This window comes from Nyctibius grandis, chromosome 22 (assembly GCF_013368605.1).
Source record: "Nyctibius grandis isolate bNycGra1 chromosome 22, bNycGra1.pri, whole genome shotgun sequence".
Taxonomy (NCBI): Eukaryota; Metazoa; Chordata; class Aves; order Nyctibiiformes; family Nyctibiidae; genus Nyctibius; species Nyctibius grandis.
This window is the reverse complement of record NC_090679.1, coordinates 4,375,526-4,394,164: the sequence shown is the minus strand read 5'-3', so window position 1 is coordinate 4,394,164 and position 18,639 is coordinate 4,375,526. Positions and strand designations below refer to the sequence as shown.

At 35.9% G+C, this 18,639-nt stretch overlaps 2 protein-coding genes across 2 annotated transcripts in view; one reads left to right on the top strand and one right to left on the bottom strand.

Moving 5' to 3' along the window:
* The window catches only part of DOCK2 (dedicator of cytokinesis 2), a 182,192-nt gene that overhangs the window by 92,816 nt on the left and 70,737 nt on the right, over positions 1 to 18,639 (bottom strand). The window contains exon 27 of the mRNA XM_068417297.1: positions 15,360 to 15,455. Within this exon, the coding sequence (XP_068273398.1) occupies positions 15,360 to 15,455 (96 nt within the window). The remainder of the gene's footprint in view (positions 1 to 15,359; positions 15,456 to 18,639) is intronic.
* INSYN2B (inhibitory synaptic factor family member 2B) lies at positions 83 to 7,707 on the top strand. The gene is made up of 3 exons (XM_068417287.1): positions 83 to 1,464; positions 4,658 to 4,732; positions 7,521 to 7,707. The coding sequence occupies exons 1-3, from the start codon at positions 83 to 85 to the stop codon at positions 7,705 to 7,707; spliced, it is 1,644 nt and encodes a 547-aa protein (XP_068273388.1).

Genomic DNA, 18,639 nt, shown 5'->3' with positions numbered 1-18,639 from the left:
ATAACAACAAGAAGAATGAAAAGCTGCTTCAGGAGTAAGGTATCCATTTGCATCTTAGGAACAATCTTAATATACAGTTCAAATGAGAAATGAAATGGGTCGCAAAGAAACACGTTACTTACAGACTTTAAATTGTGATTCAATGGCCCAGCAAAACATGAAAATGCGCCCAGTGCTATTGAAAAGGAACAGTCTGGATTCAGCTGATTTTATGAGACAGCCACACCACCGCAGAACCAAATCTCAGCAAGTTCGATTCAAGGAGGATGGTGTGAACACAAAAACGGAACGGGATACTAGTCCTGCCCAAGACACAGCATTCACAACTGGAAAAACAGAAATATTTAGGGATCACAATTTTTTACTACATCAATCTCCATCTTTTTCAAGGGCTCAGAAGGGGCTTCGGAATATTGCCATACAAACATCTCCTAGTCTCAGGAAACACTTCCCGTTTTTTAAAAAGAAAAAGCTGACAGTAAGCAAGTCATTAACAGAAATGCCAGCTGAGCCTGCAAATTCTATCCAAGTAAACGGCAATATTTCTGAACAAGACATTATGTCTTCAGATCTCTGTTACTTAAGAATAACTAATCACTTGGAAGATGGATTTAGGAACAGTGAGGTGGACAATCAGTTAAGTCAAAGACCATCAAAAGCACAAAGCAATGGACCTATCCACTCAGATGATTTCTCAGTATCAGAGAAGACAACCATTTCTACACAGGTGCCTGAATACATACATGTGAGTTTTCCACAAGACAGCAAAGTTTCCATGGATGCACCAGACACAACCATGAACTTACATAATTCACTGCATTCTTCTACTGTCATAAATATCAATGAAAACAATGAAAACAGCACGCTGTCATCTAATTCCAAAAAAGCATGCCCTTGCCTAAGCAATTCTACTAACTGCAGTGAATGTAATCCTCATTCTGACTCTTGTGAAGCAGAGAGAAGTGACTCTGAGTTGCTTATAGCCAGCAAAGATGCAAACAGTAAGGAAACTACTCCATTATCACCTCCATCAAACTACAGTTCATCTCCTTGTTTCCTCAGAGACTACCAACAGGCAGAGAAGCTGAAAACAGATTCCAGCTGTGTGACATTAACAAATGATGATCACACAATGATGTTGTTGACCAGCAGTAATGCATCAAAATCTATTCTGTCATGTAATACTGAAATTGAGAAAAATTCTACCCGGTCAGATGTTTCCCAGTGTAACAGCTGTTTAGAAGGATTTCACATAAAGTCTTATCTGCCAAGGAACGAAACAAAACCACAAACCAACAAAGAGATTAGTGAAATAAATCAAATTCATTTGGCACATGGCGAACTCTGTGCCCTACAAGGCAGGCTGCAGTCTGTAGAGGAATCCTTGCAGTCAAACCAGGAGAAGATTAAAGTCCTTTTGAATGTAATCCAAGACTTGGAAAAATCCAGAGCCCTCAGTGAAGGGTATGGTGCACTTTAATATTAGTAATTCATCTGAAGTGTAAAGTAGATGTTAGCACTCTTTTAACCTTTACTGCTGAAAAAATCTTTCCTGCGATATTTAAAGATGAGTTTGCAAAAACAGTATCTTATGCTCTTTTTCTGGTATTGGGGCGTCAGCAGAGAAGCAAGTCTCTATAGTTTGGCTTTAGCTGACACTGCCTTTACTAAACCCAGTGTGAGACAGTTTATTAACTCCCTTTTTTATTTAGATCTATGGTGTCAGATACAAAGCCACTGACACCTAAGTGTTGGCACTCTCCATCCAGGTAAAATCTGCATGCAGTAGAACAACAAAACCCAACAGTCTAATGTACTAACAGAGTAAAATAGAAACCTATGGCAAGCCAACTATCTCTTACTAGCAAGGTCCAATATGCATTTAGTGCCAAGGCAGTTCTACTGCTGAAATAGTTATTGCTGCCTTCATAAGCAAGGAAAAGTATTAGTGGCTAAAGCATAGCACCTGCAGACATTTGGGGACCACACTGCTGGTTACATTTCACGGTATCAGAAACAACATAGCTGCTTAAAGGGAATGCCTGATGAATAGGAAAAGGCACGATGCCAGGTAAACTTCAAGAGCTTCAATATGGCAGCAAGATTTCACAGGAGGTGGAGGTAGGTGCTTAAAAGGGATTAAAACTATGAAAATAGAGCATGTGAAAATTGTTAGCGATAACTCACTCCGGAATCTCAGATTTTACAACGACTGCTTTCTGCACTATCATAAGAACCCATGACTGGTATTTATTTTTAGTATGCTCTCACAGTGACTATTAGCCAAGGCTGCACGCATTATTTATGTAACTTCTTTATGCACCTTATTCATGCATTATAAATAATAATAATAAATAATAATAATAATACTATAAATGCAACTAATGTCTAGAGATTGGACTCCTTTGTAGGACAAGGTTAAAACAGAATTTTAAATATTTCTATGCTCAAAACAGGTTTTAGAATATCCTAATAATGCTTTCCAAACCATTGACAGCAGCTCCTACTTACAGTAAATGCATCTAGGATATATTATCATAAAACAGAACTTGAAAATGTAGTATACCCATCAAATAATTTTTGCCTTTGAAAAACTCACAAATCTTTCAAAGTATCAAGAAAGTAAAGGTTCCGTTTTACTTTATCTTTTAAAGATAAAACAACATGAAGTCTGTTATCATACATTTACTTTTATACTTAGCACAGCTAGCTTAGGCATCTAGAATAATCATGTATGTACAACTAGTCTGTGCATAAAACCGCATCCTTCATTTGAAAATCAGATCATGTGTATCAATAGTATTCAGTGCCTACAGTTAAGGAATAAATCTGATAATCTTCCACATTTCCACAAACTCTGCAAGCACCACAAAAAACGCTGCATTGAGATTTTTATGTAGGTTCAATTGCACAGAAATAGCACAGAACATCACACTGACTTGCTCAGGTGACTCAGCACCAGGTCTTTGCATTTGTTCTCACGTGGACAGAAAAGGCTTGCGTGGCTGTGAAAAATTGTCAGGATATAACTAACTAAAGGCACAATTTTCTATGCCCTGATTTTCTTATGACTTCTGAGGAAAAATAAAACTATTTTGAAGAACTATTTCTTTCTCAAAGTATTTTATCTGGGAATTGAATTTACCTTCTTGCTTTTCTGATGCATAATTCTCCAACTCACACTCCAAAGATGAATGTACACTCATTTAAAAAATTAAAATAATATAAATCAAGTTAACATGTAATTTTACTCTGCACAGATTACATTTTTTTTAATCTGGAAACACTAACCAGTAATGTCCATCTGGCTGTTAGCATGAAAATACTTCTGTTAGTTTCCATTGTGCCCACATTAATTTTTATTCTATGTAATGTTTTTTCCATATAATTCAGTTTCAACTATCCTCTCTCAGAGGGTTGGGTTGTTCTTGGTCATTTTTCTCTATCCAAAAAGCCCATACGATTTTCTAGCACCAACTTTGTAAAAGCCTAGGCACAAGACAAAATCCACATAGATACACTGATAACAAAAATGCAAAAATATTTATAAAACACCAAAACCCAGAAGTTAGGTTTAGAAGCAAGATCTTAAGTGGAGGAGGGGTGGAATCCAAGTATGTGTCAAGCTTAAGCAATCACTTGTCTACAGTACATTTCATATAACTACTATATGACTACAGTTCTTTAGGAAATTACAAAAAAAAAATACCCACTCCTTCCCCCCTGCATGTAGCGATGTATGACAGAGCGGGCAAGTTTCAATCATGTTTGCAAATCTGACCATTACAAAGAGTAACTTGCAGTGAAGCACAGCCACATTATTCATTAATATTTATAGTCCATCTCTGTTCAGTTACCACATGGTCAAAAGCAAAATTTTTGCCAAATATCTTTAATTTTCACACCAAGATTCAATAATAAGCTTCAATCCATCTTGCTAGAATCATCTAGCAGTAGAACTGAATGTTCCAAGGACTCGTGGAGGCAGCACAATGACACATATGAAGAACTTCCACTTTAATTCCAAAAGCAATCAGAAAATTATTTTGGTACCAACTGAACTCCCCTAATTCAAATAAAACTCGTTAAATATAAGTGTTATGCATCTTTCAGACCTAATGAGCCACCGACCTCAAACTGTTTCTAATACAGATCTCTCCATCATAAAAATAATAGAGCTGTAGTTGGTGGTAAGTATTAAAGTCACTTTTCTTGTTTTCTCAACACTCCAAATTTGCATAGTATCAGCAGTGAAAATCTGACTTATTTATACTCGAGTGAGGAAACACGAAGAGGGGAAAGAATGGAAACCATAAAGGGTAGAGATCAAACTGATTGGCCAAAGCATGGATATTCAAATACTTCAAAGTGTGTTTATAAGAAGCAGTCACGTGTCTAAGCGTTTTCATAACAAGTATTCACCCAAGAACCACCAACCAGAATCTCAATAGCCTGAGGTGGGAAAGCTGCGAGACAAAACCATAAATCAACATAGGGTTTGGGTTTTTTAAAGCAACCTCCTAATTTAGAATTTGAGACTAGAATTTTTAGTAAGGATAATAGAAGTGGTGAACAGAATTACTTTTATTCATTAAAGATTCAGAGATCTGTAAATGTATCTATAAATACACATTATATGAACTACTGTCTATTACAGGCGCAACTTCTATCACACTGGTCAAGACCTCAACAACTGCAGCACCTGTCAGAACACCGCTTGTATCATTTACAGGTACTCCTCTCCTTCACAGTTTGGTATTGTCTGTGTATCTCTCACAAATGCACAATACAATGTTTTGCTCACAGCTACAAAAAGTCTCAATTATTATTAATCCAGTTTTTAACAAAAGACCAGGTGGTATGTGTGAGGTGGTTGGTTTGTTTTCCCAGGTAGAAAACAATATTGGTGTTATCTGAACGAGGTACTGTACTTCTGAGAATTCAAATAGAAATTTCCCAGTAATGTTTCACAGCATGATCATTACTAGTATGCTCTGAAAACCTTTGATGCCATTTCTGATGATGAAATTCCCTTTGTGTGTTGCATTTTTAAAGCTGAGATTTCTGCAATAAATTTAGATATTGGAAAAGATAAAACACTCATTCTCCAAATGCTATTAAGCCACAGCTACAGTTTGTGTTTATGTGCAAAACAAAAACAAACACCCCCCACTTTCTCACTTCAGTAAATGTTTATTTGTTATTATTTTGAATGTGTGCAGTTTGAGTATGAGTTAGTACACATTTAAACTGCAGTTTATGTTAAACTCTTATGACCAACAATGTTTGTAGTACTGTGTTCCAGAAGCTGTACATGTTTCAAATACTATGTCTATACGAACACACTGTAAGAGTCTTCAGTTTGCCAGTCATTAACCAAAAAGCTAGCAGGTACAAAGTCTTGGTTATACTGTACATGTAGCTTGTCCACCCAGCAAGGGATTTTTCTAGGGCTTCCAACAATTTATAATCACATTATCCAACCTCTGCAGTCTCAGTTATGAGGCAGAAAACACACATCTTCAGTTATCTGAGTCTGTAAGATTCATTGGGCTCTTCACAGAATATTAAGTAACATACTGTATAAATGCAGCAGAATCAGAGCTGGAGCTCGCACTTTGCCATTTTAGATCCTTTCCAGTACGGCCATACACCGCAGGCTTAAGAGAATGAAGAGCAAGATGAGTGCATGGTCAAAATTTACATACCATATAGAGTCATGGAATGGTTTGGGTTGGAAGGGACCTTAAAGATCATCCAGTTCCAACCCCCCTGCCATGGGCAGGGACACCTTCCACTAGACCAGGTTGCTCAAGACCTCATCCAACCTGGCCTTGAACACTGCCAGGGCCTCATTTGGAGAGGCAGAGGATATGTATTGAAACCAAAGGTTTGAATCCAACTGTTTAATCCAAGTGTGGATTACATTGATTGGTAAAGTAATAAAGAGCTTTTCAGTCTAACAGTGACCAGGTATATAGTTTAGCTTTATTAACGATTCAGCAGGGTTATGTGAGATGACTTGGGACTTTCAATCTAGATCCTGTAAGACAAATGTTTGTATTATAATAAACAAATGCAAGTAGCAACCGAAAACAGTTATCTCAGGATATAAGGCACAGTATTAAATGAAGACTGAATTGATCTCTTGGCTCTAGAGATGCTATCTCCAACATTTAATTAGAAACTTTGAACAAGGGAAGAAAAAAGGAATGTAAGCAGATGTTATCCTTATGTATGCTATAAACTGAACACTTAATTCTCCAATGCTTGTGATCTGTGACCACTGAAAAGTATTAAGTTGCAGTTTTAGCAATAAGCCGATAAAATTGAAGAGACGCTGATCAAATTTGTTGTTTATATCACTTCCTTCTACTTCTTTTATTTATCAAGTATTGCTCCCTGTCCAGAGATCCCTCTCCAGTTCTTGTAAATTAGAATAATCCTATTGCTTTCTTTTTGCCAGCTGAGTTATTTTATTTCATTAAAAACCCTGAAACACTAATTATAAGGAAAACAAGCTTCTAGTTAATTTTAACATATTATTCAACAATGTTTACGGGTTTCAACTACAAATACTCATATTTAATAGTGTTTCAAGATATGCATATTTACTAATTTTACAGATTTCTACCCAGTGCCCAAATCAGGTTTGGGACCTTAATGCAACATCTCAGCATCCCTCTGATGACACCTTCTTCCTCCCAAAGAGCTTGTATTATGGAAATACAACCAGCTCCTTTCTGCTCTCTCCTCTGCCTGATAAAATCTCCACTGCAGACATAGCTGATACAACTCCCACTCTCCTGCCCAGAAAAGGATGGTTGAAATAAAGAAAAATCATACAGTACTGCATCTTTTTCATTTTTTTTTTCCTTTGCTTTTGTTTAACTGCACTGGCTGCATCAGACTGCTTAATCACTGTCCACATTGATTCTTTTGAACCTTATGTTTATTTCTGTGCACATATCTGCTCTTATCTAATTAACATCTTTGCTCTCATTTGACTTTAGTAATAATTATGAGTTTCAATGGAGAAAATGGACATTCTACTTTCCTATTAAATAATACCACTTATATCAAAGACTTACATATTTGCTTAATTTCATATATTTTTGGTCCTAGCAGGAGACATGCACATTTAACAAAGTGAAGCACGTGAGTTTTGAATTCATGCCAAGCATATGACTGAGTTAGATTACAGTATCAAAATCTGACCATTGAGTAAAATGCATTGCAAGGTCATCCTAGTACATTTTCATTTTTTCTCCCTTAATTTTTGTCCATTCTTTTGGGCACAATGCTTGAGTCCTTTACTCACATAAAGAAAAAGGATTCCCTCAGAACAGATTAAGAGATGAACTTACTTTCAAAGTAGCAACCTATACAGCCTTTTGTTTTAACCAGGCTCTAATATTGAATAATGCCAAGTTATTCTAATGAAGCAAGCATCCTTTCCACATGTTTTTAAAAGATGAAATTTCTCACTTACTAGCTTAAATCTCTCCATTTTTCCATAGTGTAGAATATGACTTCAGACAACAGGAAGGACGATTTCATCAGATTTTGAAAATGCTGGATCATGCAGAGCAAAATCCAGCTTCAGCTTCACCTCAGAAGCTACCAACTGATCATCCAGCTCCCGAGAAAAAGGAGTTAAGAAGAAAAACAAAAAAGGTGAAAAGAAAATGCTTCTGGTGGATTTGACTTCCTTGTACATTTCAAAAGACACTAGAACAGAAAGTGGCTTGGGAGCACATACTTGAAAATGTGCTATTACGAAATTACAAAGCTAAAGAATGTTTAATTAGAGTATCTGAAAAATCAGAAGAATTGAATTTGCTTAAATCATCTCACTGTATAAGGGCGTATGAAGATGCTATTTTCAAAAAGAAATTGTTTCTTTTAAAAGGAAGCTTCCTCATTTTTTCCAAGGACACTTTCATATGCTTTGTAAAGACATTTTTTTCAACTTTCCAAAAATAACAAGGTTTAATTCTCTACTTTAAAAAACAATGGTAGGCAAAGTTAATGGTGTCTCACAGTCTTTGTTTCCTATTTATAAGCAACATGGACTAAAAAGAAAGAACTTCATTGATCTTTAAACAACCCACATAACCAAGAACAAATTCAGGAGAATCTGTCATTCAAACAAATTTCTCCTCAAAGGAGACAATTACAATTATTTCACATCCCCAATGAAATATTTTTGTTGCTGTCATCTAATATTTAAAAACAACGAAAAAGAATTTCAGGTTAAGTTTTACTCTGTCCTTTTATTGGTTCAATTTAGAAAGCAACCATTTAGAAGTTTCAGCCATTTAGCAGACTTCTCTGAAAAGAATCATAAAACCATACAACCAGAAAATATTTCAGTAGTTCTAGTCTTAACTCCCTACTGAAGCAAGGTTCATTTAGCTGAATTTGAGTTTTGAGTATCTCTGAAGACAAGAATCCATAACCCCTCGGGGCAAGCTGTTTCAAATTTTTTTCTAACATCTAATCTGAATTTTCTATGTTCTAACTTGTGTCCATTACATCTTGCCCTATCCAAGTACACCTTCAAGAAGAATTAGACAGACAAGACCTCTCTCCTAAGCCTTCACTTCTTAAAGACTGAATAAATCCAATTTTCACTGCCTCTCTTCACATGTCACGTGCTGCAGCCCACAACCATCTTGGTGGTCTCCCTCTGGACCATGCTCCAGTAAGTTGATGTCTTTTGTCTACCTGGAAGCCTAAAACTGGACGCAACACCTCAGATGTCATCATGCAATTGTTGAGTAGAGGGGAACAACCACTTTGGCTACCGTCTTGCTAAACTACTTGCCCAATTTGTCCATCCTGTACCACCATACATTTAAGACCTGTATCACTATACCAAAATATCCCAAGATATGTTTTTTTGGCCTTAAGATAGAAGTCGACACATGAGACAAAACTGATCATAAACAATAATATTTAATGAACTTATCTGTATTATATTAAAAAATTATATATGCTGGAAAGATTTTATCAGATGTCAGTGCAGCTATTTCTTTCCTTCAAAAATACTTGAGTTACCAGCTAGCCCGGGGCATGCCAATGTAACCTGATTTAGAGCTGATGATGCTATTATTTTGCTCACAAAAACATGGTCTCCTTTCATATGGGGGGCAGAGGGGAAAAGGTTTTCTGAAACAAGTTTAAAGGGCACACTATAAAGCCTGAATAATGTATTTTATGTTTAGTGGAATGTACTGCAGACCTTTTCTTAGAAATGACTCTGGTTAACTAGTTCAAATGGTGCCAGGGTATTCAACAGATTAACCCCTGGATCCTATTTTTTTAAATCGTATTGTATTAATTGTGCAATGTTAGTTAAAAATGTCTGTACACTTTTTGTACACTTCTGTGTCCTTGAATTCTTAGGGTTACTTACACATTTGAAAATATATTAAAAACAATTTTGCACAGAATAATTTTGTCTGGAAGAACTAAGATTTTTGATAAAACTAGTCTTCATTTAAAAGAGAGGATGCTATGTGACATGGTTTAATTTATCAAAATTCTAAAGGACTGACAGTTTTAAACATTTCCATGTTAAGTTCAGTCAGTACGGAAATGACAGGCACAAAATGATCATTATTTTATAGGCTTTTCAGAAGAAAAGCCTTATACGGATTTTTACTAGCAAAAAGCATGCCTTTAGTGAGACAGAAAAGCTCTTCGATAATAATTTGTGGGTATAACAAAGGTAAGAATTAAATTATTACATCAGAACATGTCATTATATTCTACTCAAATACACGTACTGCTTATGCTGGCATGCCAAGAGCATTCCTATTTTGCATTAGTCTCTATAATTGATATAATGAAGGATTTATTCATGTGTAAATGTTTCCTGTGCATTAAAATAACATTTTAAGATTAATATCCTCTGTGGTAAAGGTATAATAAGCATTACCAACAGGCATAACACTGGCAAAACCAGTAAGTTTCTGTAGTGAACTGATTTTCAATAATTTGCTATTATATGGAAGCAATCTTTTTGTCTTCTTGTTAATAGGCACAAAAAAAGCTCATTTTAAGCTGTCTGATTTTTGTTTTGCATACATAATGAATATGATGCCTTCAGTATAGTTTCAAAGGATCCAGATTATTCAATTTAAACAAACCACAGTACTTTGGTTCGCCACACAGCACCAATCATTTCCTGGGATCAATAAAACTATGCAAGAACAGAAATATTTTATTTAGTTTAAGAGAGTCCAACCAAAGATAGTTGTAAATAAGGCTCTAAGATAACCTGAACAAATGTCAATACTTCTGAAAAACTGAAATATGATAATGTAATTTACATATTAATGTCTGATCTGATAGAACTCAGAACTGGAGACAATTTTTAATCTTTCATCTCCCAGTCGAAAGTAGCCTTCGTTTTCTGTATTCCTCAGTTGGTTGTTTTTCAGTTCTCTCTCAATCAGTGAAGTATGGATTATCCATATACAGATATGAAATTCTCTTTTTAACACATGCACACACACCAACAGGGAAACACTTAAGGTATCTATGCCAGCTGACCCTCAGCTCCCAATGCTGCAATTTAAGAACATTCACTTGTCTTTCAGCCTACCCTCTGTCCAGTGTTTTCAAATTCACCCCCTTCAAGCTAACCTTTTTCCTTGAAAGAAAACATAAAATTACAGTGCTGCTAAAGCACTGTCCTTCAGAAAGGTTGCTCCTAGAGTTCTCTACTTCAGGGCTTCAGTACAACAAAGGAGATTTTTTTGAGTCAGCAGTAGTAGCAACAGCCAGCTAAGTTCTACAATATATATTTAAGATCCAAACAAAAGGCTCATCTGAAACACAGACAGAACTCCTTCATTATTCTTGCAGAGGCTCTGACTACCGTGAACAAAAAACACGCAATAATTTAACTGAAAATAAAGTACAAATATGCCAGAAGTAAATTATTCCTACAGAAGAATAACCATCATAGTTTCACAATAAAGCCACACCTACTAAACGCAAGAAGTTCTTATCCCCAGTCTTCTCCACAGTACGTCACACACAATAGGCTTTTACATAAAATTTTAAACACAACATTGGAGCAAAAGTCTATTTGTTACATTAAAACGTAATAGCAGGAAAGTGTCAGTCGTGGTATGCATCGGCCACAGCAAGAGGGTAAGACTGCTTGGTTGCTATATGTTTTGTTTAGATTTAACATAGAAATTTGTATATCCTGGCAACACAAAAGACCTAAAAATTAATAGCTTTGTAACACATAGTTTGAGAATCTAAACTATATGAAAATATAATACTAAATTTTGCATTGCTCTTTGTTTTATTGTTTAATATTTTAAAAATATTTTAGTAATTAATTATTAATTCATATAGGAAATTTAAAAATTACCAGATACACACTATGCAATTTATGACGTCAAGGTTGGAAAAGCAACAGAAATTGGTAGATTGTTAGAAGATAATAGTAATGGCTATAAAAATTTCTCTGATTTAGAAAGTTATGGTGTAATGCCTAAAAACAGCTCCCAGAGTAGGAAATAAATGTTAGAAATACATACAAACATGCTCTGAAATAAAATTTAAATAAAACAGAAAACGCACAAACCACCAACAAAAAAATCCCAGAACCACACCTTCTTGACAGCACTTGCGTACAAAATATCGTAGGCTTCTCTGAAAGACATATTTAAATGACAACTACAGTATGCTATTTCTACAACACTGTACAGAACATTGCATATTCCAAAATTACTGGATTTGAAATTGCTGTTTTATGGAGTCAATCTAACTTTCTTTAAAAATTCAGAATGTATGAATAAAATACTGATTTCTCTCTCTCATGTAACAGCAGTTCATGTAGGGCTTTTTATAGTTTTGTGCACTACAGCTCTTCTGAAAAAGCCACGATACTTAGTAATTATGCTAGCTTAGATAATACATTTCATTAGGAAGATGTTTTGTATCTAATGTATGTTTTGTACATTTCTAGGTTCTTTAAATATTATGTTATCTTTTTCAATAAAATGAGATATTTTTCTTAGGTTTCAGGAGTCAATAACAAAACATTTAGATTACAAAGGAAGTGAAAACTGTTCTTTGGAAAATGAAAATGAATGGGAAATTAATAAATAGGTCTTTCATGGAATCATTCTGCAGCTTTTCTAGGTAGAGAAAGTATTTCAATTTGAATCTGAATACTAAATAAAAAAGCTATAACTTTTAACTAGACCATGTGTATATTTGAATATATCATATTCTCCAACCGCAGCAGCTCTGCAAAACGGTTTCTCTGTTCATTATTTCCCCAAGAGTACTGGTTTTTGCAGAAGTATGCTATCTACAGTAGCTTTGGTTAACAGAGCACACCATTTTCTTTTCAGCAAAGTCTTTATTTGTACAATATCTTATATAAACATAATCTAAAACCTTTTCTGTGTAGCATAACTACACTCTTTTCATCATGCTAAACTGATATTGTGAACAAAATCAAGTTCTGGAGTACCAAAGGAAAGCTTTAAAATGTATATGGTGGATTTATGATATTTTTGTTTATCTAACCAAGCCAATACTGAAAACAAGTACTTCTGTACTCTACATGCTTCTGTACGTTTTACTTCCACAGTTACTGTAGTACGACCTCACTGCACCACAACGCCCTTTAACTAAAAGTCTGAATTTTATTAAGTATTCGAGATAAAGCTTGAATAGCCAATTTCAAACAGTGAACTTGTCCCTCTATTACAAGCATAGAAGCACTTCTACTACTGCAGCTGAGGGGTTTTTTTTCAATAGTGAAAATAACCAAGCAGCTATTAAAGCCTTCAACTGCCAAAAACATCACAAGGAAGGCAAGAATGGCATTTAAGTAAGTGTTCTCTGCAGTAGTTGCAGAGAGCCAAATTACTTTTCCATCACCAACACCTTCTCCTGAAAGGATTACGTCCTCCTTAGCCTGACACTTTCCAGTAATTACATGAACAAAGCTCACAGCATGCTGTTACCAGCTGAGCACAAGGCAGCACCTTCCCTAGATTCAACCAGCATTGTAGCAAGAAAAGACAAAGGCAACTGTAACCCAAAATCCTTTTAACGCCTTCTCTGCCAACAAGCTAGAAGATTGCAAAAAGGATACCTGAATATGAAAATTAACCTGCTTATCCCTGCCAGAAAGCAAAAAACCTCAGATAAATAAAATCCAGTACTCTATCATGTGCAAGATATTTAAACTTGCAATGAATTACAGGTCTTGTAAATTCTAACCATTGTTTTTATTAGTATAACAAAGTGTTAGCATAGTTTTTCACACCGTTTTCAAATTCTAGAAAGTTACACAGCAGAAGATAATAAAAATACTTGCAATATTCAGAAACACAATAACAGATTTAAGAACCTAAAGAGTAACCTTCTGTTCTGCTGGAAGTAAATGACAGAGGTAGTCCCATTTGAAATGTCACCCATATAACATCAGCTACATAGTCTGACTGCAGCAATTCCATATGTCCCACCTGCACTTGCAGAGTTCACTACACTTTAGCAACTTTAGCTCACCTAAGTATTCTGCAGAAGGCCGTAACTCCTGACTATCTGCTTCAGTTTTTAAAAGATTAAGCATTCAGGCTTTCAACAAGTTTGGCCCTCTCAAGAGCTTTTAAAGCAAACTTGCAAATGAACTGACTGAACTAAAGGTACTACACAGAACACGAAACGAGCTTATTTTGCTAGCTCTTTCTGAATGCAAAAGACTATTTTGTTCATTACAAACGATTTCTTCATATGTAAAAGACTACTCTGTTGAGAGATCTTGACTCAGCTCTAGAAAACTTTGTAATTTGTTGGGATTCTGCTTTGAAAAACCTCTTAAAAGCCCAATATACTTATATGCATAGGTGCTTATGAGCATTATTCGCATTCAGACATCTGGATTTCAACATTCACACTGGATTTGATCTTTTTAGGTAAAAACAACTGAACAAATTACAGTAGATGAGAGGGGGAAAAAGAAAAACAAACATATTTTCCAAGCCATTTCAACTGACTGTAACCAGCTTGTTTCCTAATGATTTCCTAATGTTTCCTAATGATAAAGATCCTTTTTGCAGGATTATTACAGTTTCATTTTGCTTCTGCATTTACTCTTTATGGTATCCAGAAATACGCCTTAATAGACTGATTACATCATCCATTACACTCATATGATGCTTTCTTTGCAAGTACAGAGAACATTTTCAAACACTGAACAAGAACTGAAAGGTTCACTGGGTCTTCATTCAAAACCTCTTCCTGTTATGACCATGCATACATGCCAGAGGGTTACACACAAGAATAACAGACTGGAGTTCTGATAAGCAGGTAATGATATGATTTCTGAAACTTGCAGATCTACCACCAGGAAATCTGAAGCAACCATCGGCAAATATCTCCTCTGAAGAACTCAATTGTTAGGAGACACACGTGCTTTGACAGGCAATGATCTAAAATTGTTATTCTGGTTTGTCAACAGAAATGAACAAGGAAACAAAGTACATTTTAAAAGACACACAATGTACCTCTTGTTACCAAAACAATCAAGTAAATGCTGCTTGTGATTTTGCAGAATAATGTAAATCTCTAAAGACTAACAATTAATATACATCTTCTCTTAAGCACACAATCTGAAGGGCAAGTTCCATAGTTCCCGTTGAACACAACTGGCTTGCATTCTCAAAAATAGTCTAAATCAAGAAGATTACTCACAAGATACATACTTAAATCTGAATAAATTGCAGAATCTGTCCTTGAATATAACTCTCAAACTGTGGAATCTCCACAAAAATGCGCTCTGTGCCAGTGCATCCCCAGATATTTTCCCTGTGCACAGAGGGCAGAATCTTCCCCCTCCAGAAACAGAGCCAGGACTGGCAGCTGTTCCATAGCAACTCTAACCCACCAAAAGGAAAGCATGTGGAAAAACTGGGAGAAACAGAGCATCCACCAATTATTTATATCAGCTATTCAGCATAGGTTTTTTTCTTTTTTTAGTTTTACTCAGACACTTCTGCTTTAGATTAGTAGAAACACTATCTTCAATGTGTTAGAAACCTGCATAAAGGGCACACTTAAAAGATTTTTTTTGCAAACAGCAATTAACTTTAGATTTAGTGTTTGTTGTTTTTAAAGAATGCACAAATCTCGCAGTATTCAACTACACTTCAGAAGACACTACAGTAGCACAGCTGAATGAAAAAAGAATGTAAAGCTTTAGACCTTTTATTTTAAATCTAAAAAGTCCACAAACAAGGACTCCACAAATTTTTCAAGGTAACTATAAAATGACTTTAAAAGCATTAAAAATACATTAAAATATTACTCACAATTAAGGGATCATCTCGTCCCATTGTAATAACAGTTCTGTTCACTGTGCGTAATAACTGTACCATTATTTCTTGAATATGGTGATAAGTCGATGCCTGTAAACGAAAAAAGTTTCAAGTATTAAATCCATACCTCTTGTAAAAGAAATAAACCAATTATTTCCATGTTGACAGTTCAAGCTGTAGAACACAACCATTTTATTGAAAGAACAACACTAATTCTTCTTGCTCACACTCCTCCTTAGTTCCAGCAATTTCAGTGGAATATTCATTTCAAGTGGCACAGTCCAATTTTAGCCCTATCTATCCCATAACTTTTTTGTTTCAAGTAGTCACTTCCCATCCCTCACTCAAGGGACTCATGTTCTCCCAGTAACGGAGTAGCCTATAACTTAATAGCAACACCCTGGTAACAGACAATTGAGGCAAATTGTATCATAGCTCTCCACACCTGTCAAGGGCCGTCGGGGTAGTGTGGAGCTCAGTAACATACTTAGCTTGTAGTCATGAAATATGTAATTATTAAAGGAGAAAGTTATCTTCGTTTCACTTCGCAGCTCTGCGAGGGCACAACCTGAAGATGGTCTGCTCTTTGGCCCCATTGCCAAAGTACCGGTCAATCTGACTGACCGAGAGTGCACTAGAGACCCACCACCTGCCAGCACCAAGTTTTGAGCAATCTTTGTAGCCCAATAGCAAATATTCACCAACTCACATCTAATGCTAAGTACCTCTGACATGTTGCCTGCGAAAGGACATTTGGTTATTTTAAAACACTGAAAAGAGGAGTATAACCTTATATTCACCAATTTCACTGACCTTACTCTGATTGCTAGACAACTTTGGAAACTAGCATGCAACAGTCAAAGAAAGAAAGAGTCTAAACAAGTTTCTAATAGAAGAAAAAAATCAGCTTACACCAAAACAAGGCACTTCTTGAACATCACCTGTAGTACGGAAAGAACACCACAAACACAGAAGCCATGGTGATTTCTTCACAATATTTTAGATGGTTGAGCTCCAATACCACTCCAGGAGAAACTGCTTCTGACTATTTTTCCTCTGAGACATCCAAGACTGTCTCTTTCTCCTGTTTTGACTAACCCGGATCAGGCCAGCATCCCTTGCAACAGAGACCTTCCTCATATCGAGCCATTTATTTACTGTTACCATTTAGTCCTACCGTGTCCTTCAACAATGACACATGCAAGCTTAAGTGATCTTCTTGCCCGTCACAGCATTTCAAAAGCTACTGTATTCTACAAATGGACAATGTATTCACAGAGTAATTTGTGGTTGAAATCTTTGTGGAGAAATTGAAATTTCTCTGGTACAGTCCCATATTTATAAAGAGACTACACCTGACAGTTGCTGCACAGAAGAAACATTTGTTGCTGTGGTTTCACAAAGCTGCTTTCTCTTCCATCTTCTCCACTTCCTAATATGCATACGGAGAGCTTTCAGGTTTATGCCAGTCAAATAATATGAAAACCATACAGTGCATTGGCTCTTGGTATTTTACATGCACTGGAAATAACAGTGAATGTAACAATAAACCTACAGTGCATCTCTCCCCATATCAACTTTAATAATTAGCCAAATACTCTTTTTGTCTCTTTTTTTTAAATCACTTGAAAAACCTCTGAGATAAAATTGCACTTTCTTCCAGTAAAACACAACCGCTTTTTGTCACACAGCAAAGCAAATTCTTCACACTTACACAAAGCTGTAATCAGAAAGACACTTTTCATTCAAAGAGCAACCACCAGAATCTTATGGCCTTGTGTTGCAGAAGCAGCATATCTTAAGTCCTCCTAATGAATGTATTGGCACAACTGACCTCATAGCAGAAAAAGGAAAATCCAGCCTTGCCACCGGATTGTTGAACAGTGGCAGCCCTTGGCACCAGAGTATCTTCACAAGCTTTTCACTTTTGGGGTGTTTTATTATACAGGCAGAAAGCAAGACATAATTTGAAACATTCTTTGTAAAATAGTATAAATTTTATTGGACTAAGAGGCTACACAAGCCACTCTTATCTTAAGTACTTCTCTTTCCAAGACTGTACTAATGCATTACAGATGCATTTACCTGGATCACAGATTCTTCACTACTGTTTCACCATACGGTATAATAGTTACTGCACCCTGCTTGAAACTGAGAACAAGGGGCTGAGCATAACGGGAGAGAAATACAGAGAGGGATTGCATCTCACAAGAAGCCAGAAAAAGGAAAAGAAGCAGACAGATGCTGACAGCATGAGGAAGAGGGGACAAAGGGCATCAAAAAAATACGAGCCAACCATAGGAAAGACAAATGCCACCAAGGTGCTTGAAACAGTGTAACATCTTAGACTAGAAAACATACAGAAGAGCTCTCTCTTATCCGCTGCCTTCAGGACCTAAAATGCAACATGTTTTCAAATCCTACTCTTCTACTGGAAATACTAGTGAAGACTACGGAAAAAATATATTCCATTCAAATATTGTCTTTATCAGACTTTAGACATTCTCTACCTAACAAATACAGCTTACACAGTGAAAAACAGAGGAAACAGCGATATTGAGTACACAGACATGGAATTGCTTGGTAGCCCTACAGTGAAAACCATCTGCCTGCTACAGATGCTTGCTTTTTTCAGCAGGATTTTGTGTTTCTGTGAAAGGCATCCTGTTTGTTCTTTGAACTTGAATGCTTTCCACATTCACTAGCATAGCTGTAATGTCAAATATAACTGTCAGGAAATAATTTGCTTTAGACAAACTACACTCTGGGTGAATTTTTGCTACATCTTCGGAGTATACTCTTGATGAATGTTGTTTTATTTACAGAGGTCTACACAGCTTTTCTGTTTTGTTTACAAACCTCTTTTGTACATTCTTCTTGAACTTTGACTATAGCAATATATTTTATGGTTGTGCACTTCTGTCCAAAAGTTTTCCTTCTCTTGTTCCAGAGTATTGCATTTATTAAATAATTTCAAGGTTTGCTTTGAAGCATAGAACGTTTGTTATCCTTATGCATTAGGGCATCAGTTAAAATTTAGCATTTTGTTTCAAACAACTGTTGAAAGAATGCATCCTAGGACAGCAGAGGACCTATGGCAAACCACCTGCCATAAAATATGTAATTTTACCAAGCTACAGTTAACAGAGCAGTAGAAAAGTGAAGCAACCTAGAGTACCACACACTTATACAATTACACACCCTGCCCCTGAATTTTTCATTTCTTTTTTACATCAATTGGAATACACAAACATCAAATTGAGAAAATGCATTA

What these genes read in the sequence shown, in the direction of transcription:
- INSYN2B (XM_068417287.1), top strand. Translation starts at nt 83, where the DNA reads ATGAGAAATGAAATGGGTCGCAAAGAAACACGTTACTTACAGACTTTA. An exon ending in TCCAGAGCCCTCAGTGAAGG is followed by an intron (nt 1,465 to 4,657) that starts GTATGGTGCACT and finishes TGTCTATTACAG; the next exon opens with GCGCAACTTCTATCACACTG. An exon ending in ACCGCTTGTATCATTTACAG is followed by an intron (nt 4,733 to 7,520) that starts GTACTCCTCTCC and finishes ATTTTTCCATAG; the next exon opens with TGTAGAATATGACTTCAGAC.